The 23,044-nt window shown below is 38.7% G+C and overlaps 1 protein-coding gene across 1 annotated transcript in view; it reads right to left on the bottom strand.

Moving 5' to 3' along the window:
- Positions 1-6,621: 6,621 nt before the first annotated feature.
- Positions 6,622-23,044, bottom strand: part of GASK1B (golgi associated kinase 1B) — a 65,828-nt gene continuing 49,405 nt past the window's right edge. The window contains exons 3-4 of the mRNA XM_068990235.1: positions 10,574-10,800; positions 6,622-6,918 (exon numbers count right to left, since the gene is read on the bottom strand). Coding sequence (XP_068846336.1) covers positions 6,711-6,918; positions 10,574-10,800 — 435 coding nt within the window. The 3' untranslated portion in view covers positions 6,622-6,710. The remainder of the gene's footprint in view (positions 6,919-10,573; positions 10,801-23,044) is intronic.

The raw sequence follows: 23,044 nt of genomic DNA, 5'->3' as shown, positions 1-23,044 counted from the left end.
CTACCCCTGTTGTCAGCTCGTGAAGAAGAAAGTCTGACTAAGGTCTCCAGAATGTTGCCCATTAGAACTTTAGTCCTTTTTTTCTCTTCTCCAGCTCTAAAATTCTGAGGCACATTCTCCTAGTCAGTCAGGCGTTCAATTCTGAACCAATCAATGATGACAGCAAACGAAGCTAAATAAAGAGACGTTGTTTGCCCAGCAGAAATCACACATACATCCCTGAACCTCTCAAATAGGGTCTGGGGGCTTTGACAGAGGGGAAGTGACACACTGGGTTGGAGGTCCCCAGAAGAAGAGGATAGGTGGATGGACAAAAAAAAGATGTAGGTTGTATTTGCTTCAAATATAATCAGAGTCACCATTTGTTTAATAGCTCTCACCATCCACTGTAGTTACCAGTGTTATTCACCAGATAGTTCATTACCCGATTCTCAAACTGCTTTGTCTGATGACTTGTAACTGAAAGTAACAGCCCTTCAGAACGTCCCTTCACTCAGGCACAGCAATGGAAACATCCAGGCTGCTCCATCTCCTTGATTCTCCAGTTTTTATGAAAAGCAAAGCCTTCCTGCCAAGCTGGGATGGACATTTGCCAGTAGAAACCGAACTTAGCAGCTTCCAGCTATGGAGATTTGAAGGTACGTTGTTCCTGTGACACTACTTGGTCTATTACATTGATATTCTAACCTTTTCTTAGATCTCCCATGTGATTATGCTCTGCCCTTTGGCTGGAACTGCACCCTGACCCAACAGTTTCTTTCCAATGCACTTCATTTCTCTTTCTACTGACCTGCTAACAAGGAAACACCTGCCACAGTGTCTGATCTTCTGTCAAGGCAGGAGAGGAGGTTCATAGGACTATTTGGGTCCCAAGCAGAGGATGCCTTCTTTACAGAACAGTCTTCATGTCAAAGGACACAGACACTGGCCCCAGAGACAGAAGAAGGTAAAGCACTTTTACCACCACTCAATCCAAAATGTTTGTCCTGATGTTTAATTTATCATACTGCTACCAAGTCCAAGCTCGCTCTGCTCACTGCACGACAGGCCAACAAATCCAAAAGATGAAGTGGTGAGGCAAGAAATACAAAGTCCGTAGACTGAGAAGATGGCAGACTAGTGTCTCAAAACAACCATCTTATTGGGGTCTGGATTCCAGGTTCTTTTATAAAACAAAGATGGGGGTAGGTGAGGAGGAAAAGTAAAAAGGTCATCCATTTTGCAAATATCTCCTGGAATGGCCAGCCTCAGGGAAAGGGTGTTAATTCCTTCCTTCCACAGATGGACAGGGTACTGAACAAAACATTTTGATATAACATTCAGGCAGAGGGGTAACGGTTCCCCGAAGCAGGCCATTATGTATAGGGTATCCTTTTAATGAACAAAAGAAATGGGAAGCAAAGGTTAAAGTAAGAGAAACAGATGCAGCATGGAATCAGTTCTTCACTCTAATAATATGCTCCCAGATATATTTTTCACCTAAAATTTGTATTGATGAGCCCAAGATGTCTCGTCCTCATGATTTTCATGTGGCTTATTTCTAGATCCCTTCCCCCAAACCATCAAACCTCTTGGGAATCTGATTGATGGCATAAAACATGGCAACCCATGAGGAATTGGACAATCTTTATGAATGTGAGAAGACAAAAGAAAATTAAAGGTTTCCCTTCTATGGTGGGGCGGGAGGGTACTTTTTATCAATGGACTAAAGCAGTAGTTCTAAACCTTAAAGTGATAGCTTTGTGTCTCAGGGGACAGTTTGCAATATCTGGAGATATTCTTGGTTGTCTCAACTTGGAGGCCTGTTACACTAGCATCTGGTAAATAGTCTAGGGCCAACATCAACATTTAATTAGGAATCTAAGTCCTTAATTAGGAACTTCCTACTTTGGATGCCACCATGTCTCTCCTGTTTAAATACATTCTCTCTGCTTGCAACTAACAATAAAGTAAGACGGAAATGACACAAATAGTAATGCCATAATTGTCAGTGAAACTCTCAAGAAAGTCCTATATTTTCACTGTCACTTGATACCTGATTGAGAGTGAAGACTGACTCTCTCCTAGAAGATGCTATACATTTTTCAAAATTCTCTTATGAAAGACCTAAACTTTGCAAGTTTAACTGTAAAGTATTCTCACCAAGTTAGAGAGGATATGTGAACTGCAGTTTATTTTTTAAAGTATTATATGGTCAAAAAATAACGTTGACTTCAAAATTTTAGTACTCCTGAGGGCCTGAAATGAGGATATAGAACAAGATCTCTTGTTCTCCTAAATAGAAGTTGAGCCAATAACATAGAGTACTTTATGAGCCAGATAATGTCTGGTGTCCTGGAGCTAAAGAAAATGTTGGCACGTCTTGCAAAATCACAGCTGTTTCAGTCTCATTTAGTGACTGGCCACACTCCCTGCAGCCCAGTTTGCCTTTTGAAATATAGCTCAGCTAGCTATTCTGCAGCATGACAAAAAGGCCCCTGACAAGGAAGGGTTTTTTTAATCTCTGTCTCAAAAGCTTTAAAAATCTTGACAAACACTGCTAAGAAACACACATTACTTTTTAAGAAGATGCATAGAGATTTCTTAATGCGTGCAAAATTGTGTATGTTTTTACCAACAAATAAAATGCACTTTGGAGACATGCAGATAAAAAAGATAAGAAGAAAAACAAAATGTTGAACTAATTTAACTATATGCGATGCTAGTATAAGAAAGAATTTCTGTGGCTTCCCTTATGTACAATGTGCGTTTTTAGACTGCAAAACAAAGTCTGCCTGTAACCCATCTGAGTCAGACCTTTCAAGTAGATAATCAACTAACAATTCTTAATCAATTAAAAGATGGAATGAAAATAAACTTAAGCTGTTGATCAAATGGTAGCATTCAGTTTTTTAAAATATGTGACTCTGTTTGGAAAGTTGCTAAAATTTCAAAATTTTAAAATCATGACACTCAAGTAAATATAATTACAAGACTCTACAGTCAAAGTTTATTAAACCAAAATCTTCGAAAAGGTAAAACCGCAACTCTTATGTAAATATAAAATGAACAGATCCAAAGATTTTATTAAAATAATTAATAACAAGGAAACTAGTAAGAAGACAGTACGATTTCAAGAGTGTTTCTAAAGCTAAATATTTACAGGCAAAAGTTAGGATAAGATTGTTGGACAAATTAAAAAACAAAAACAAAAAACTGGTTAATGTCCAAAAGGGTAATAATTTGTAAAGCCATTAAGGTAGGATTGTTTTATCCACCAGACAGAAATTATTTGTATCTCCCTGGGGTAAAAATCTACAAGTTAACCTCTGCCCTAGAGCATTGTTAAATAGTCCATTCAATACAAAATCAAATCCAGCATCGCGTTGAAAGAATACTTGGGGCTATTTCCAAGTGTCCAATACCTTTTCTGACAAGTCAAATCATCTTTCATTCATGAAAGTTCCTAATTCTTGATAACATTATTTATTCTTTAGAGAAATGCCTTCATCATCTTTATGTGACTTATGTATCAATACCATTTCCATATCATATTTTCAGGCTAGTGCTCTAATGTGCCTTGTTTAATCTGTACTGAGATAAACATTAGAATTTCATAAGACTATGTATAAATGAACCTACATTTAGATTATTTTATTTCAGTCACTGGATATAATTTACCATATATCTAAAAGCACAATGGTATAAACAGGCTATTACAGAAGTTTAGAGATTATAAAAATTTTGAGTATAAGTCTAAGACATTTTATATTTTAATAAGTTTCCCAGGTGCCTAATAAATTTAATAAATATGAGTGCTACCAAGGAAGCCTTAAATATAATGGTAAGACTCACATCAAGCAAAGAAAACCCCAAATTAGTATCTTCTTATAATTTATGATATCTGTTAAGTAATTTGCATCCCACCTAAAAGAGTGCTAAATGTACACCAAGGGAAGGCATAATATCATTATTAATGATATCAAATATATGCATACACAAACACAGTCTAGTATAATTCTCGACTATTCAATTGTTTCTTTTATCATGGATAAAGGTAGCAAACACTCCCCTAGAGTTCACTTCTTAAAAGCAGTTCACCTATAAAACAAAATAAAAACAAACCAACAACAAAGACACTGACAAAATAAAAACACATTTTTAATTTTTAACATTTTTATGACATATTTTTAAGATATGTTTATTTTCATAATATCAGTTTAAAAAATAATCACACAAGAATAAGCTTCTGTATGTCTGCCTATGTAAACTGCTCTATTTTAAATTTATCAAATTATAAATAAACCCCATAATGTGCAGTGTGAACCAAACTGCAGCATAATGAGTACATTTGAAAGGCGGAGTATTCTCATTGTTTCAGTAAGAGAAGAGTTTACTTATTAGAATGAAAAGCCTGGCCTCAAGTCTTCCATCATTCAAAAATAATATAGCATGAATTATCCACTGATTCTAAAACAACATATACTGTTAAAAAGCAAAGATGAGTAAATTAAACATGTGTTCCTGGACCTGTCATTTGATACTTTGCATTTCAGAAAAACTGGAGGCAAATAAACAATGAGACCCACCAGCGGGAGGACCAAGTTGCCCAGAAGGGGTATAGGTTAAGATGCAAAATCAAAGCCACTTCTGAGGAACCTGGGATTTCCAGCACCAGTATCACAAAGTTGGACAAGATGCTATATTCCATGAAAGGCATATTAAAATGCAAATATGCCACCTAGATAAGACAAGGTATAAGGCAACTTGACAAAGAGTTATTTTAATGTAGAGTTTGCATCTCCAGACTTCTGTGAGGCCAGTTTCTCATTAATATGCTGATTCTTGAGACACAAAGTGATCTTAAAAAGACCAAATACAGCAGGTAGCAGTGGAGACTCAGCAGAGTCCACGTGTACTTAGAAAGTACGGGACGGAGGGTGGGAGAGGCACTCAGGGCTGCGGAGGAAACGCTGAAGACAGCATGGTCTGAAGGCCAGCTCTAAGGATCAGCTGAGAAGTGAGGGTGCTAACAAGTAGGGCTTGAATGTAAGCCTAGAAAAGTTATAATTAGAGAATCAAATGATTCCCTTCTCCTTTGTCTACGTTTTCTTATAATCTACATGTTATTATGTCACTTTGCCTCAAACGTTTGTATAAATTAAAATCTATAGACAGGTTAGCCTTTATCATACTGTCTTTAGTAATTCTAATCTTCAGGGATTCTGAGCGACCCTTATTAGAACACAGAAAATGGGATGCACTTTAGGAATAACATGGAGAACTGAGAAAACAGAGGATAGAGTACATTATAAATATTCTTTTTTTTTTTTAGCTGAAAGAAGTCAGTATAGTAGCTTCTTAATAAGAGGTAAGGGGGGAGGGTCATAGCAATTTGTTCAAAACTTCAAATCTCTATGTGAACATCTATCAGACACCATGATGTAGATGCCTCCAAGGACATGTGGTGCAGTGGTAAAGAATCCACCTGCCAAGCAGGAGACATGGGCTCGATCCCTGGGTCAGGAAGATCCTCTGGAGAAGGAAATGGCAACCCACTCCACTATTATTGCGTGGGAAATTCCATGCACAGAGGAGCCTGGAGGGCTATAGTCTATGGGGTCACAGAGTCGAACACGACTTAGTGACTAAGCGACCGAGTTCAGAGAGAATTGTTTGAGGTTAAATATCCTCCAGTTTCCTGTTTCTAGTCATGTGATTTCACTTGAGAAGAACTGACCAGAGTTGGGTTTTAACTTATTTTGCCCCTATTTTTCATATTGGAATAAGTCAAACAATATATTCAAACACACTCTGGTCCTATTGTCAATATCTGGACAATATCAATTAATTCTGTTTAAATATAATTACAAAGAACAAGCTTGAAGAAATCCACTATCATTTATGAAATAAGCAGAAATTATAGCCTATCCTTACTAAAAATGACAAAAAATGTAAAAAGAGCATCCACCCAACCAAAAGACACTCAATAAGCATAGTTGCACATATGCAACTTTATACCTAAAAATTGAATTTTTAAGCCACCAGACATAAGTTGGACTAAAACAAAGAGTAAAACTACTTAATGTATAAACTGTCAGATGTAGGTTTCTATACTGATAACAAAATGTTAATACATTTCCGAAAGGGAATGGAAAATGTGATTCTTGTGTTGAGGATCACAAAGCTGGCTGATCATTTTTAGATACAATAGAATATACACTGGAGGTTTTACAGATAAACCAATAATTCCTTAGAATTACTATAGAATCTGAAGTTTCTGAAGGTTATACACCTCCATTTTCCAGTGTAGAGTTGCCTCTGGGTAGTGTTGAAACTACTGTCTGTTCTAACAATCAACAACAGAAAGATGTCCAGAATTGTTCCCATTAGTATTTAGTCAGACCAGCAAATGGCATCAAACCTGATTTATTAAAGGAGTCACCACTTCTGGTTCATACTATCCTATTAACTGATGTGACAGGTGCTTTAACACAACTAACTGGGATCAAAATTGCAACCATTCTGTGCTCAGATGTTGAGACTCCAGGTCATGATGTTAAAGGAAAATGTAAACAGATACATCTTAGCAGTATATTTGCAAAAGCTTTTAAAGACTGCTATTGTGCTCAGGTTCATCATATTTACTAGATTCAATTCATTTACTTTGTGTGTTCATCTCCACTGCCTCATCTCTAAAAGGACTGGACCGCCAGCCAGAAGACCTTTTGTTATTCATTCATAGGTAACACTTTGGCCCCGTGTGCATTGATGTAGGTGAGCAGGATTTTGGCTCTCTGTTCTATCACATCGATTAGCTTTTCGATGCCCTGTCTACCTCCCTGACTCTCCCAGTAAACTTTATCAAGAAACAGAGACTGAAGGAGTTTCTGCCGTAAGTGTTGGCTCTTCAAAACAGAAACTGCAGATTCGGGAAACCTGAAAAGAGAGAAAGACATTTCATTCTTCGTAATTGCTTGGAAATATTATGCCCTGCCCAGTGGTTCAGCCAGTCATTAATCTGGTATAAATCATACTATCAGATAATGCCTTGAGGATGAAAACATTTCTGTCAGCATCTAGCTTACACTTCTCAATAATTATATACTAGAAGAACAGATTTCAAAGGAACTGAGTTTTCTGTACCACTGAGACCTTGACATACCGATGTCTTACTTAAGATCATTATATGTAGGCAAAGAGAGAGACAGAATTAGCAAGAATTCTGATAATCTGGAAAAGTACTTTCCTCAAATTTAAACTCCATTGCACCCATAAGCGGAGAAGGCAATTGCACCCCACTCCAGTACTCTTGCCTGGAAAATCCCATGGATGGAGAAGCCTGGTAGGCTGCAGTCCATGCTAAGGGTCAGACACAACTGAGCGACTTCCCTTTCGCTTTTCACTTTCATGCTTTGGAGAAGGAAATGGCAACCTGGAGAATCCCAGGGACGGGGGAGCCTGGTGGGCTGCCGTCTATGGGGTCGCACAGAGTCGGACACAACTGAAGTGACTTAGCAGCCAGTACTCTTGCCTGGAAAATCCAATGGACGGAGGAGCCTGGTAGGCTTCAGTCCATGGGGTCGCTAAGAGTCAGACACGACTGAGCGACTTCATTTTCACGCGTTGAAGAAGGAAATGGTAACCCACTCCAGTGTTCTTGCCTGGAGAATCCCAGGGACGGGGTAGCCTGGTGGGCTGCCGTCTGTGGGGTCGCACAGAGTTGGAGACGACTGAAGCGACTTAGCAGCAACAGCAGCAGCACCCATAAGAAACCATTTTAATCTGTTGAGTAGAATCCTATCCTCTTAAGTGTCAGCATGAGATTATATGCAAGAAAATATGAGAAGCAAAAATATGCTGACTATTTCAGTAAATTACTCTTCCTGAAGCAGAGTTGCATGAATGAACTTAATGAGAAATTATACAAAATACATGTAGTGTAAAGAAAGAAGTCACACCAAAATGCCCAATTAAAGACTGAAATGCCTTTTATTCAGATAATACTTCAGAAATTCTAAGAATCTGGAAACATTATATTAAGCCAGAATACTAATTTATTTTCAAATAAATTTAGCAAAACTCAAGTTTGCGGGCCAGGGCACTCCACAAGCAAGCACCTCTCTGGAAAACCTGAGGTCAATTTAGAGGGATCCTTGCTGACTTACCTAAAGAAGGGCATTATGATTCCTGCTCTTCATTTAGAAAGAATAAAGGCAGGGATACAGCACATACATTATCTAAAGGATTTAGTAAAATTTCTGGTTCAAAATTATAAGCAACATTTTGCTGAATCTCCAATTTGGCCTCTCTCCCAGCTTTCATTAAAATGCTGATGAAAGTACAGTACAAATACTGGGGTTTAAGAGTAAATTTAGTAGTCCTTAAAAACTAAAACAGAATATATATTTGTTCCAAGAGTACAGTTTGCCAAGAGCTTCAGTCCTCTAAGCATCTTTTCCAAATGTCAATGGATCAAGCTGGGGATGGCACTGGGGGGGCATGAATAGTGCAGTCCATATGTTCCAGCATTTCTGGTGCTGCAGAGAGACCAAAGGCCAAGGAGCTGGACGTGCTTAACGAGTCTGAGTAAGTGTGGAATTAAATAATGTTAATCAGATGCTCTGAGCACCCCAAAGACATGTCTTTTATAGTTTAGTAACCATAGTATTAATTAAGCATTTTTGCTATAGGAAGTATTAATAATCCATGATTTATTAATTCTCTGGCCCTTGAACTAACTTAGCTGTGGCAGAAAGTACAAGATGAAACTGCTACATTCATGGATCTCTTTAGTGTCTAATCCTTGCATAAAGGAAAATCAAAAAAATTACCTGACTCTGCACTATCCTGCTTAATGGAACTATTCTATGCATAAATATGGGTTAGTGAAATCTTCATTTTTGCCTTTGAATGTGGAAATTACATATTCAAAGAAGATTTAACTTTAAACCCATTACTCCTTATAATGCAGTTAAGGTTAAATCTCCTTTGAAAGTATAAGTAAAATGTTACTCATATTTTTATGAATGTACGAGAGAGATGGATTCTCCAGGCACTATTAATTCTAAGCTGAAATTCAGGGATTTAAGAAGACTCCATAATATCAACTCAGTAAGTGATGCCACTGGTATGTAAATTTTCCTACACATAAAATTTCCTCAGCTCAGACACTTAGCAGACACTTATATTTTACCTTCCATCCACAGAGATGTAAGGAATGGATATTAACAGAGAAAGTCATGGCAAAAACTCATGAAAATGGATGTCCTGAAACTCATTAACTCTAGCATTGGAAATACATAAAATTCCCCATTACCTAATTCATGGTGCTAGGAAGAATTATTAAAATATGCTTCAGAGTTTTGTTAACAAAAGAAACAGTAACAGCAGAAATGCCACGAGTTACTGCAGAAAAATGGACTTGGGGTTGGAAGACCTGGGTCCTACTCTCAATTTTAGACGTGCTCATGTGCCCCAGCAATCACTCAGCTTCACAAGGCTGATGGACTGTTTCACTAGAGCACCCTTCTATATTCAAGTCTCAGGCACACACTTCAGTTTCTCAGTGGCCCTGATTTCTAAGGTTGAAAGACAATGAAGGGCACTTCCCTGGTGGTGCAGTGGATAGGAATCCACCTGCCAATACAGGGACGCAGGTTTGATCACTGATCCAGGAAGATTCCACATGTACCATGGGCACGTCCATGTACCACAACTACTGACTCCACACTCTATACCCTGCGAGCCACAACTACTGAGCCTGTGCTCCACAACAAATAACCCTCATTCACCAAAACTAGACAGAGGCTGCATGCAGCAATGGAGACCCAGCGCAACCAAAAATTAATTAATTAATTAAGAAAAAAGAAAGAAAGACAATGAACGGGTGCTCATGAAGGAGAGTCTGAAATATAGCTTCAGTCCCCATGTTTGGGGGTGAATATCTCAGACTCTACAGTGAGGTCCCTGCCACTATGGAATGTCTTAGTTTCCTTTATTTCCAAATACTTCTTGAGTGTAAGCTCAAGATACTTGTCCCTATAATCTATGTCTACAGAAGGATTTCCAAATGCTCAGAAACCCTCTTACCTGAATTGAACTGCCACTATTCTTGGCTACTGTGTTCTACTCAGCAGGTTGCCTCTAACTTCCCATGTGCTCATCAAAGTCACTGAGTTTATTCTGCCCTAGGACATCCTGCCTTATCAGTATTTGAATGTCTGTTGGTTCGCCCATCTGCACCCTGGCAATGGTGCCCCTTGCTCACCTCCACCAGGCTAGTTCCTATTCCAGAGATGCCTGCATGCTTCCAACCTCATCCCACCTGGATTTGCACACTGAGGGCCAAGCAATATGATGCCTGTGAAATGCAGCAGGACCTCAGTAGGCTGCAGAGGTCAGTTACAGTGAAACCTGGGCTGCACCTTTTTTTCTACTTCTCTTGGGTTTGGTTCCCTTCTCTGGGCCTCCATTCCCAGATTCTCTTTAAGGGTTAAATTGATCAGACATAGGATATGAGTCTTCTCAAACCTTACTACGTATTCAATGGAAATGCAATGTCCTGCAGATGTTACTACATCAGGAAACTTACTCTCTGATGCCTTCTAAGAGTTTGAAGTTCAAGTTATCTTCACTTCTGTCAAAGAAACCCTTGTTATCTATAAAAACCAAGTGTCTTGGGTCCTGCTTTCGCTGGACAATGTGGGCTAGAACCACAGTATCCTGGTTGTCGCATTTTGAACTCCGTCCACTCTGTACACAGGTATCTTCCTTCCGAGGTCGGAACCCACAGCAATTTGTATCCAGGCGGTTATAAATCTGAAAGGGAAAATAAAAACAAAATCCAAGATGCTGAGTAAAAACAAAACTTGGGAAAGTTAGAAGATGTCCAAAGAACAAGTACTTTCTAAGTGGCTCGCTTGCCAGAATTTAACTGGGGCCAGGTTTGTTTAATTAACTGTCAGAATAAGTCCAAATTTCATATCCTTCTGACCCAGCTCCGTTAACAGCTCCACAGGCAGGTCATCCAAACTAAGCATCTCCACCCTTCCCATTCAGAGTTCCCACTGACATCATATGTCGACGCGTGCCCAGAAGAATCTCTGATGCTACTTGGGACAAAAGATACAAATCACTGTACTTGAATACATCCAGAAAATCTGGGTTGTCTCAGTGGCTCTAAAAGTTTACTGCATTCCCTAACTCTCTCTGGATTTCAGTATTACAGTATAAAACTTGAAGTTACCAAGAACAAACCTATGGAAAAGACGTGATATCTGATAATGATAGCCAAGAACACGCCACATCGGGAGCCCACAGTTAGATTCTACATGAATGAGCAGAACACTTTGGCTTAGTGAGGTTGATTGTGGGAGTAGGGCGACCACCTTATAGAGGGCAGACATTAACTAGGAAAGGGAGAATTGGGTTACTTCCATGTCTTTTTGGCAAGGGAAAAAATAATATTTATTAATCATGGTAAGTTAAAGCCTAGGGTAAGGAGTTAGATAAATTTAAACTCAAATCTCTTTTTTGCAGTCCTGCAAACGTGTATAGCTCCCTTTACGTTACTGAGTCTCAATTTAATTATCTATATATCGGGAATCATACTATTATCCTTGTACTTTTGGTGGGTTAAGGACACAAAAATGTCTGGATACACTCCAGCCTGACCCAGGCATCTAGAAGATACTTAAAAATTGAAAACTGTCATTACTGTTGTTGAGACACACATGTACACACTGTGTGAAATGACTGACCACAAAACAAGCTTCCGAAACAAAAGGTAGTTTGTCCATTTCAGTGAAGGAAAACTGAGCCTCAGAGAGATTGAATATTGTACTCTGCATAGAATTTTAGTAGGTAGTAAAGTTAAGATTCAGACACAGTTGTGTTCGTCTTCAAAATGCACATTTCCCCCAAAACACCACATTGAATAGTTTGTCTAGTCAAAGATTGTAGGTATGCTCAAGATTCAAAAGATGGCTTGACACAGATTGTCTTTTTTTTTTTTTTAATTATTTGGCAGTACCACCCAGCACATGGGATCTTAATTCCCCGACCAGGTATTAAACCTGTGTCTCCTGCACTGAAGCATTGTCTTAACTACTGGACCACTAGGGAAGTCCCCAGGCTGTCATTTCTATTCTTTTGTCATTTTAAGTCTTTTAATTTTTTATTTACTAAACTCCCACCTTTTCTCTTCCTCCTGTATTTTTGCAGATCTTATAGGGCTGGTCACTCTAGGTAGTCAGTTGCTAAGACAGAAATGCAGAAAGAGTAGTACCAAAATTGAGCCTACGTTGCAAAAATCCTGCCTTTATTCATCCAACAAATGTTTATGTAATATCTTCTTCCACCCAGCAGTGGGCCAGGCACTGAGGCAAATGTCACCCAGGGCCAGCACCCCGCCCAAACCAGCACTACTTCCAGAGGGAAATGAATCAGTCTAGTTTTGCCTCACTAACACAGCAAACCCACAACCAGACAAATGACCCTCCTCTCTGTTTTCTGCAGGTAAGTGGACTTTGCACCAAAAAGCATACTTTGGGAAGCAGTGGTTTTAAGAGAAGTTAGCATAAGCCAATTTTCTATGAAATTTATATAAAAGCAGTCACATGGAATGAAGTGTTCCATGAGCCACCAGCCTCTTGGACAGCTCAGAGGGTACGGTGCTGGTCGAGAAACAGTCTACAGATCAGGGGACCTTGGCAGAGCTAGCTTCAGGCAAGCTGATCCATGGGGTCATGGGCCTAACCAGGGGTTTATCCAAAAATGTCACACAGGCTGTCTCCAGGGCACATAAGCTCCCAGGGCTGGTTGATTGTTTCCCAAAGGTGAGCAAGAGAGCCCTAACCACATCACTGTAGGTTAAATGGGGAAAAAAGCATAAGCTGGGAAATACTAGAAAAATTAAAAATGAATTGACTCCTTTCTCCTCAATTTGATTCCTTTTATGTATTATCTTGACAGATTTGAATATAAGGGAAATCAAATGATATGAAGAGATGGTATGTGCTTGCTAGTTTTTCAAGTTACCATCAAGGTGTCAGGGAGAATGTAAAAAATAACTCTTCAGGGAGCTGATTCTCATTCAATGTCCCTTTTTTTTATATACAGTAGCTAATAATTATCAAGAAGTCTCTATACCCTATTCCCATCATCATTGTATGTTTTTATCCAATTATAGTGACACTATATATGGGGGAAAGCTTAATCTTATTTCACTTTGGCTATAACATCAACGTGTGTTGTGTTGCATAAGTGTGTTTAGAGCTTTACTTGTAAGGACACATCTACCAACCAGTTCTTAAATGGTGCTCTGGACCCTGAGCTCTTTCTTCATTGTTGATTTCTAGTAGTGGGAAAGGACCAAAACAAATAGCATTTCTGTTATCACTACAACAAAGCCAGGGGTATCACATATAATGTCATTTGATAACAAGCAATTTAGAATCTAGTCCCTAACCTCCAGTACTCTATAAATATTATATCTTTCTGTTTTTAGACTACAAGAAAGCATTAAAAGTTAGAGGTGAGACAGAGCAACTTAGAGCATCCTTTTAAAATTATTATTGGAGTATGTTATTGGAGCTTGATTCATGAAACAAGCTATGGATTCGTGGATAACTCCATGAATCAACTATGAATCGACTATAGGTATACATATGTCCCCTCCCTCTTGGATTTCCCTTCCACCTGCCATCCCACCCCTCTAGGATCACAGAGCACTGAACTGAGCACCTTGTGCTATACAGCAGCTTCCCACTAGCTATCTATTTTACACATCATAATGTATAGTTTGGTGCAGAAGTAATTGCAGTTTTACAGTGTTGGATTTGCCATTTGATGTTGGAATCTTAAATAAATGTGGTTGTGTTATACATCATTTCAATGCACATTTCTTGCTTTATTTATTTTGCTAATGACTTATTACTTACTGTTTATTTTATATTTATTTTAGACTACGGAAATGATGTTAGACACAAAGCAAATTCAAGTGACTTTTTTATTCAAGTTCAAAATGGGTCATAAAGCAGCAGAGACAACTTGTAACATCAACAGTGCATTTGCCCCAGGAACTGCTAATGACTTTACAGTGCAGTGGTGAGTCAAGAAGTTTTGCAAAGGAGACAAGAGCCTTGAAGATGAGAGTGTAATGACGGGTCATCGGAAGTTGACAAGGACCAGTTGAAAGCAATCATCTAAGCTGATCCTCTTACGACTACAAAAGAAGTTACCGAAGAACTCAGCATAGACCATTCCATGGTCACTGGGCATTTGAAGCAAACTGGAAAGGTGAAAAAGCTTCATAAGCTGGTGCCTCATGTTCAGTTCAGTTCAGTCGCTCAGTCGTGCCTGACTCTTTGCCACCCCATGAATCGCAGCACGCCAGGCCTCCCTGTCCATCACCAACTCCCGGAGTTCACTCAGACTTACGTCCATTGAGTCGGTGATGCCATTCAGCCATCTCATCCTCTGTTGTCCCCTTCTCCTCCTGCCCCCAATCCCTCCCAGCATCAGAGTCTTTTCCAATGAGTCAACTCTTCGCATGAGGTGGCCAAAGTACTGGAGTTTCAGCTTTAGCATCACTCACTCCAAAGAAATCCTAGGGCTGATCTCCTTTAGAATGGACTGGTTAGATCTCCTTGTGGTCCAAGGGACTCTCAAGAGTCTTCTCCAACACCACAGTTCAAAAGTATCAATTCTTTGGTGCTCAGCTTTCTTCACAGTCCAACTCTCACATCCATACATGACTACTGGAAAAACCATAGCCTTGACTAGACGGACCTAGTCAGCAAAGTAATGTCTCTGCTTTTGAATATGCTATCTAGGTTGGTCATAACTTTCCTTCCAAGGAGTAAGCGTCCTTTAATTTCATGGCTGCAGTCACCATCTGCAGTGATTTCAGAGCCTAAGAAAATAAAGTCTGACACTGTTTCCACTGTTTCCCCATCTATTTCCCATGAAGTGATGAGTTGACCACAAATGAAAACAATTGTTGTTTTGAAGTGTCTTCTCTTATTCTATGCAACAAAAATGAACAATTTATTGATAGGATTGTGACATGAGACAAAAAGTGGATTCTATACAACAACCAGTGGATGACCAGCTTAGTGGTTGGACTGACAAGAAGCTCCAAAGCACTTCCCAAAGCCAAACTTGTACTAAAAAAAGTCACGGTCACTCTTTGGTGGTCTGCTGCCAGTCTGATCCACTACAGCTTTCTGAATCTTGTGAAATAATTGTGAAATAATTACATCTGAGAAGTATGCTCAGCAACTTGATGAGATGCACTGAAAGCTGCAATGCCTGCAGCCAGCATTGGTCAACAGAAAGTGCCCATTTCTTCTCCACAACAACACCAAACTGTATGTTGCGCAACCAATGTTTCAAAAGTTCAATGAATTGGGCTACAAAGTTTTGCCTCCTCTCCCATGTTTACCTGACCTCTCACCAACTGACTACCAAGTCTTAAATATCTCAACAACTTTTGCAGGGAAAATGCTTCCACAACTAGCAGGAAACAGAAAACGCTTTCCAAGACTCCATGAAATCTGAAAGCATGAATTTTTACACCACAGGAATAAGCAAACTTATTTCTAGTTGGCAAAAATGTATTGAGTGTAATCGTTCCTATTTGATAAATAAAGATGTGTTTGAGCCTAGTTATAATGATTTAAAATTCACAGTCCAAAACTTTTGTATCAACCTCATAACATGTTTCAAAGCTAGTCTCTCAAGTCATCCCACCCTCTCCTTCCCCTGCTGTGCCCACAAGTCCATTCCATACATCTGCATCTCTAGTCTTGCCTTGCAAATAGGTTCACCAGTACCATTTTCCTAGATTCCACATATATGCATTAATATATATTTATTTTTCTCTTTCTGACTTACTTCACTCTGTGTGACGGGCTCAAGGTCCATCTTTTTACTGCCTTCCCAATGTGAGATTGTTTCCAACAATGTATTTTTAAAGCATTTTGCCTGATCCAGTTTGAATCACTCAACAGTCTATGATAATTTCACCACTTCCCTGTCAGACTGTTGTGCCCTTCAAGTCTCACAGACCTTGTTATTGAAAATAGGTGTGTGATTTCAGCCTAACTTCTCTTCCAAAAATGTTTATCGCTCTTTTTATTCAGATAATGCATGTACTTGGTGGGTATAATACGACTTTTCAAATGTGAGGGGTGTGTGTGTGTGTGTGTGTGTGTACATATACAGAGAATTACACTGTTATGCTTCAGATAATTATTTTATTTTGTTTTTCTTAGCCTCCAACTATAGTAAATTATGTTTTTTTCTTAAATATCACTCCCTAGGTCTTCCCAGAATTGTGTTTATAGGCCCTCTTTCAAATTGATGTTCAATATAGCCAAAATAATTTGACCACAAAATCGTTATCCACTCCTTTAAATTAAGTGTCATTTTGCTTGGCATTTAATTCAGTTATATCTTGAATATATTTCTGCTTACTTTGAGTAGAGTTCGCTTACTTTTTAAGGCCTAACAAAGCATATTCTAGCCATCTATGCATCCATAATGTGGCTTTAATATATTCACTTGTCTAGAGCACAGTAAAACAATCATTTCATTTAACTATCACATGATCAAAATTGCCAGAAGAAAGATCAATAACCTCAGGTATGCAGATGATACTACTCTTAAGGGAGAAAGCAAAGAGGAACAAAAGTGCCTCTTGATGAAGGCGAAAGAGGAAAAAACTGGCTGAAAACTCAACATTCAAAAAACTAAGATCATGGCATCTGGTCCCATCACTTCATGGCAAATAGATGGGGAAACAATGGAAACAGTGAGAGACTTTATTTTCTTGGGCTCCAAAATCACTGTGGATAGTGAATGCAGCTATGAAATTAAATGGCACTTACTCCTTGGAAGAAAAGCTATAACAAACCTAGACAGCACATTAAAAAGCAGAGACATTGCTTTTCTGACAAAGGTCTGTATTGTCAAAACTATGGTTTTTCCAGTAGTCATGTATGGATGTGAGAGTTGGGCCACAAAGACGGTTGAGCACTGATGAACTGATGCTTTTGAACTGTGGTGTTGGAGAAGACTCTTGAGAGTCCCTTGGACTGCAAGGATATCAAAACAGTCTACCGTAAAGGAAATCAGCCCTGAGTATTCATTGGAAGGACTGATGCTGAAACTGAACCCTGATGCTGGGAAAGATTGAAGGCAGGAGGAGAAGGGGAAGACAGAGGATGAGATGGTTGGATGGCATCACTGATGCAATGGACATGAGTTTGAGCAAGCTCCAGGCAATGGCGAAAGACAGGGAAGTCTGGCGTGCTGCAGTCCAAAGGATTGCAAAGAGTCGGACATGACTGAGCAACTGAACAACAATCACATGATCAAGCACCATAATTACAAACTCCCTGTCTATGTTTTTAGATAATAATCCTACAAAAAAGCCAATTTGGGGGAAAATCTTGTTAGTTAAGCAGTTATGTGCTGATCACCATTGCAGCAGCTTGTTCAAATTCATGTCTTCTCACTCCTTAAAACAAGGAAAGTCTTTTGCAAAATTGATCTTCTGAAGGCTTCTGAAGATTGCTGACAATCATTATTTGCCATAAAATTACTCTTTCCTGTTTGATAAAAATGTATATTTTCAATGTTTACCTAATTAAAATTATACTCAGAAAATTCAGGTGTTCCAGCCAAATATTTTGTTGGTGGGGGTATTTTTAGATATCTGGCCTTTCTGAAGTTTCTTTTTCTAATCCCATTTTCCTTTTGGTGGTGTTAAGTTTTGTCTGTAAGAAAAAGTATCTGTGAGTGACTCAAGCTATGTGTGCAGAGTCCAAACAAGGAAGTCTTAGCTGCCCTGACTAGCTCCCTAAGACCCAGAAGAAATCTGCAGAAATCCAGTAACTTCTCAGGCTTCTGCATCCCACCCATCCTAGCTATGTCTTCAAAACATGGGTCTGTCAACAATCGTGGGAGTTTCTTATCTCTTTTTTTTCAAAGTAAAACAGTTAAATGACTAATTTTATTGTGTGAACAAAGGCAATTAAAATATTCCAAACTTGCTAATATTGATAACAAAAAACATAATAGCATTCATTGATTGAGTGCTTCGTATATGCCAGGAATTGTACACTTAAATATTTACATAGATTATTCAATCTTCATAGCAGCCTTAAGACCTAGGTGCTACCAAGAGTCCCATTTTATAAATGAGGACATTGCTGTGCAGAGAGGCTACCTGATAACTCAGGGTCCCTCAGCTCGTATGTGATGAAACTCAGGATTCTAAAGCAGGTGTCCACCCCTTCAAAGTGCATCTCTTATCTACCCTGAGTGTCTCTCCCAGGGACAGCCTTCAAAAGTGGTGCTATAGAAAGACAAGTGAGTTTGTACAGAAGGTTAAATGATCCTACTTACAATAACCACTGGTCACAAGGTTTCTACAGAAACACAATGAATTCCAATGAAAAGTTCAGGCAAAATTCATATAGGAGAGGATATTACAGTTGGGATTTAAGAGATAGGTAGTATTAGCTAAAAAACATGCAAAGGCATGAAGGTAGGAAATCAAAAGACATTTTAGAGAACCTGAGGGTATGTTAGATGGGCACTTCTCAAATGACCTAAATTGAAAAACCTGGTATTTTTGTCTTTTCTCTCCCCAGACTTCACATTCCATGTGGATTGTTGCTTTGTTAAAAGACAATAAAATAGATATCATCATATTAACAGAAATAAGACAAAGAAAGACAAATATCATCTGATGTCACTGATACATGGAATGAAAAACAAATTATATAAATGAACTTATTTACAAAACAGAAACAGACTCACAGACATAGAAAAAAAACTTATGGTTACTGAAAGGTAAAGGGGGAGGGATAAACTAAGAGCTTGAGATTTACATATACACACTACTATATATAAAACATAACCAACAAGGGCCTACTGTTCAGTACAGAGAACTATATTCAATATCCTGTAATGACCTATAATAGGAAAAAAATCTAAAAAAGAATGTATATCTATACTGTATAACTGAATCACTTTGCTCTACACCTGAAATTAACATAACGTTGTCAATTAACTATACTTAAATAAATAAGTAAATGAACATCATCACTCATAGTTAGAAGTGCTTCCATTAGATTCATCTAATCATCGCAAGAACTCAGGGAACAAGAGCTTCATAAAGACCATAGTATGATAAATGTTCTTGCGAATATATTCACTGTCCTTCTAATGAAACTTTTTTTTTTATTTTACTTTACAATACTGTATTGGTTTTGCCATACATTGACATGAATCCGCCATAAAAAAGATAATACAAAAAAAAAACAAAATAATTTATTAAAAGAGAAATGAAATTTTAAAAGATACAAAATACCAACCAAATATCTTGTTAGATTCAACAGACCAAACCCCTCTACCAAACTGATATCAAAGTTTCTAAATGTCCATCTGTAGTGTTTACCCTTCTCTCTCTGCAGATGGGTCTGGACTGACCAGGTGCCTGACCACACCTGGAGCAGCACAGTCTGAGTCCATTTCCCGCAGGTAAAGGGGGCATGAAGCCAAGGACTGGGAGCCAGAGCGGACCAAGGGCCCGGTGCCTACAGGGAACGCTGAGAGATGGAGGTATCTGCAAGCACCACCACCTCCTCCTCCCACAAGGCTGGAATAGGAGAAGGCAGGGAGCAGGGCATCAGGAGACACAGAAGCACAGGAATCAAAGGGAACCAAGGCCAGACGTGCTCAGAAGCTGGAGAGACTAAAATGAAGAGCTACTTCCGAACAGAGATGAGAAACTATGATCCAAAAACTTCCTTCATTCAATTCTTTTAGGTAGTGGTATCACCCTATTTTTCTACCTGTCTTTCCACACTTATTTGAAGGTTTGAGTGAGCACATGCGTGTGTGTGTGTGTGTGTGTGTGTGTGTGTGTGTGTGCTTCTGGTCTGTTAAGTCAATACCTCAAGCTTCTCATCATCTCTTTTCAAATTATTTGTTTTAAAAATGCCACCTTTTGGGGGGAGAGAGATAAATTGGAAATTTGGGATTAAAATAGACACATTACAAGGTATAAAATAGATAAACAACAACAAACACAGGGAACTATAGTCAACATTTTTTAATAACCTATAATGGAAAGTAATATGAAAAAGAGCATGTGTGTAAATGCTCAGTCGCTTCAGTCATGTCTGACTGTCTGTGACCAATGGACTGTATGACCTCAGGCTCCCCTGCCCACAGGATTCTCCAGGTAAAATACAGGAGTGGGTTGCCATGCCCTCCTCCAGGGGATTTTCCAGACCCAGAGATCAAACTCGCATTTCCTGTGTCTCCTGCATTGCAGGCAGATTTTTTACTGCTGAGCTACCAGGGAAGCCCCGAAAAAGAATATATATATTATATATACATGTATATATACACATATATATATATATATATATATATATATATAAAGCTGAATCACTTGGTCATATACCTGAATCATTATAAATCAAACATACTTAAATTTTGATGTTAAAAATTATAAATAAATAAAATAAAAATTAAAAACTGCAATTTTACAAAGAAAACTGCATTTTTAGAGAGAAAGTTTAAATTGTGCAATAAAATATGTAAAGTGTTAGCACAGTAACTCATCTAATGCTTGGCAAAGAGCAGGCATTTGATAAAATTTTATTGTTAAGAGAATTTTCCTGATGATTGGTATCCACTTTGTATCTGGCTATTTACAAAGCTCCTCCAAAACACTCTTCTTTAGAAAGAGTCAAGTAAATAAAATCATGCTGGCAGAGTAAGATGTGGGTCTTTTAAAAAACAGCATTCAGTATTAACTGGAGTGGGGAAAGATGGGCAGGGAGAAAAGAACAGAGCTGCTTGTGCTCATCATTCGCTCCTGGTTGGCGTCTCTATGTGGGTTCAATGTCACAAGTGGACCAGAAATCTCACATCCCACAGGGAATCAACATGACATCCTGCTTGTAAGAGAAGTGTTTGATAAACACTTGACAAGAAGATGTGACAGAGGTAACAATAGGACTGTAGTTCGCAGTTTTCTGGAAGATTCCTTTGAATTTCAGTGATCTCGTTTGACATTGCATTTGTTTTTAGAAAATGTGTGAGAATCACTAACATTATCATCCCCAGCCAAGAAAGAGAGAAACACAAACAGATGGGCCTATTTATTCATCAGCTAATAACTCACATTGGAAAACCCTTGTACTTGGGTTTGTCTTGATGTCGATCAATACATGGTTGCCATGTCATCAGTGGAGCCATATTTGGATCCCTGTGGCCTAATGGATGTGTGGATTTCTACTGGGTCATAGAGAAGGGCAACTTCAGACAAACCCCACGGCTCCCACAGTACCCATGATCACAGACCGGGCCTGATACCCTGGGAACTCGACAAAGCAAAAACAAAAGCAGGGGTTCTCACCAGCCTGCATCTGTCTTGCTGGGGAACTCTCACTTCAGAAAAGAATAGGTTTCATTTTTGTTCGGTGTTACCATGGCAACAGGTAGCCTGTTAAATGAGTATTCATGCAAATGCCCAACAGAGCAGCTTACAAACAATGAGGAAAGTAAAAATCATTTACAGTACATACATCTAACTATGGACATGAGTTCCCCTGTGCTTTGGCCTCTGTAAACAGGCTTTGCACCACCTATACTCCAGAGCTCTGCATGTAACAATAACAATCATTGAGTACCAGTTGAAGACAGACTCTCCAGCTTACATCCCATTGCTGAATAAGTAAAGACATAACAGTATTTTTTATATATAAGTAAAGCTATTTTTAATGCTGCAACATATTTGGATCTGTTTCCCAGATAGAATAATTTTGTTTGTTTGTTTTTGTTTGACCATGCCACGTTGCATGTGGGATCTTAGTTCCCAGACCAGGGATGGAACCCGTGCCCCCTGCAGTGAAAGCACTGAGTCTTAATCACTGGGCCTCTAGGGAAGTCTCGACAGATGTAATATTTTGAATTCATGTAACTCTGAATAAATACCAGAAATAAAACATCATCCTGCCACAAAAAGACTGGAAAGAGTCACCAGGGAAGTGACAATCTATTTTTAAAGAAAAGAAAATTCACGTTCTATAATCTGCACAAGTAGGGCTGCATGAAAATAACCTCTATCAAAGGGGCACCCACCTTCCTGTAAAGATTTCTAAAGAGCACTTGGACCAAGAGAAACAATAATTTTTACATTTTATCAAGTTCTCATCTATAGAATGGATTTAAATGAATCAAAGAAATTTAAAACAGCAATAAAATAACCTTAATTATAAGTACTGTTTCTTAAAAATGCTTTTTTTCCAATGAACTAAGACAGCATTTTTCATGATTTAACATTAAATAGGGTTGCCCAGTATGTTTAAAACAATGTACATTTACATCTCAGGGCAGCATCATTAAAAAGCTTTTGCTCTGTTCATTTGACATGCATTCACTTTCAGCATTTTTATGAAATTTCTATCAGTTTTATTGTCCCCTATCATGTAGTATTTTATCATAAGGATAGTAACAAAAATAAATAAAAATAAATGACTGCACTAAAACATAATTCTGATTGTGGTGACACAGCTACTTTGCTCGACCAAACTTTAGTTAGTCTCCTGAACTCTCCTAAGCCTATCTGTGCACTTCCTTATAAAATTAACTTTTAGCAAGAACCCTGCAAAGTCCTTACTCTCGGAGATACCTGATCACACTTAAATACCTGATCACACTTAATAGCTAACTTGGGTCCTCAGCTTCCACCATCCTCAAGGTGAGGTCTTGCCACTTGTCTTTAGCAAGAATCTGGTCAGGCCACTTTACCTGGAGCTCCCCTTCCCCCTAATGTTTGCTCTTAGATGTCTGCTCTTAGCCCTTGTCTACCCCATGACCCTTCCTCTGCTCCCTGGCTATAAGTCCCTACCGGCACTGCTGTATGGAGCCCCATCTCTCTCCCTGCCTCCCTGTCAAATCCCACCACAGTGATCCCTACACCTATCTTGATGGTCCTGGATAAAGTCTCACTCACCATCTTTAACAAGCACCA

This window comes from Capricornis sumatraensis, chromosome 17, assembly GCF_032405125.1.
Source record: "Capricornis sumatraensis isolate serow.1 chromosome 17, serow.2, whole genome shotgun sequence".
Lineage (NCBI taxonomy): Eukaryota > Metazoa > Chordata > Mammalia > Artiodactyla > Bovidae > Capricornis > Capricornis sumatraensis.
The sequence above is the reverse complement of the archived record's forward strand: the minus strand, read 5'-3'. Positions and strand labels throughout refer to the sequence as shown.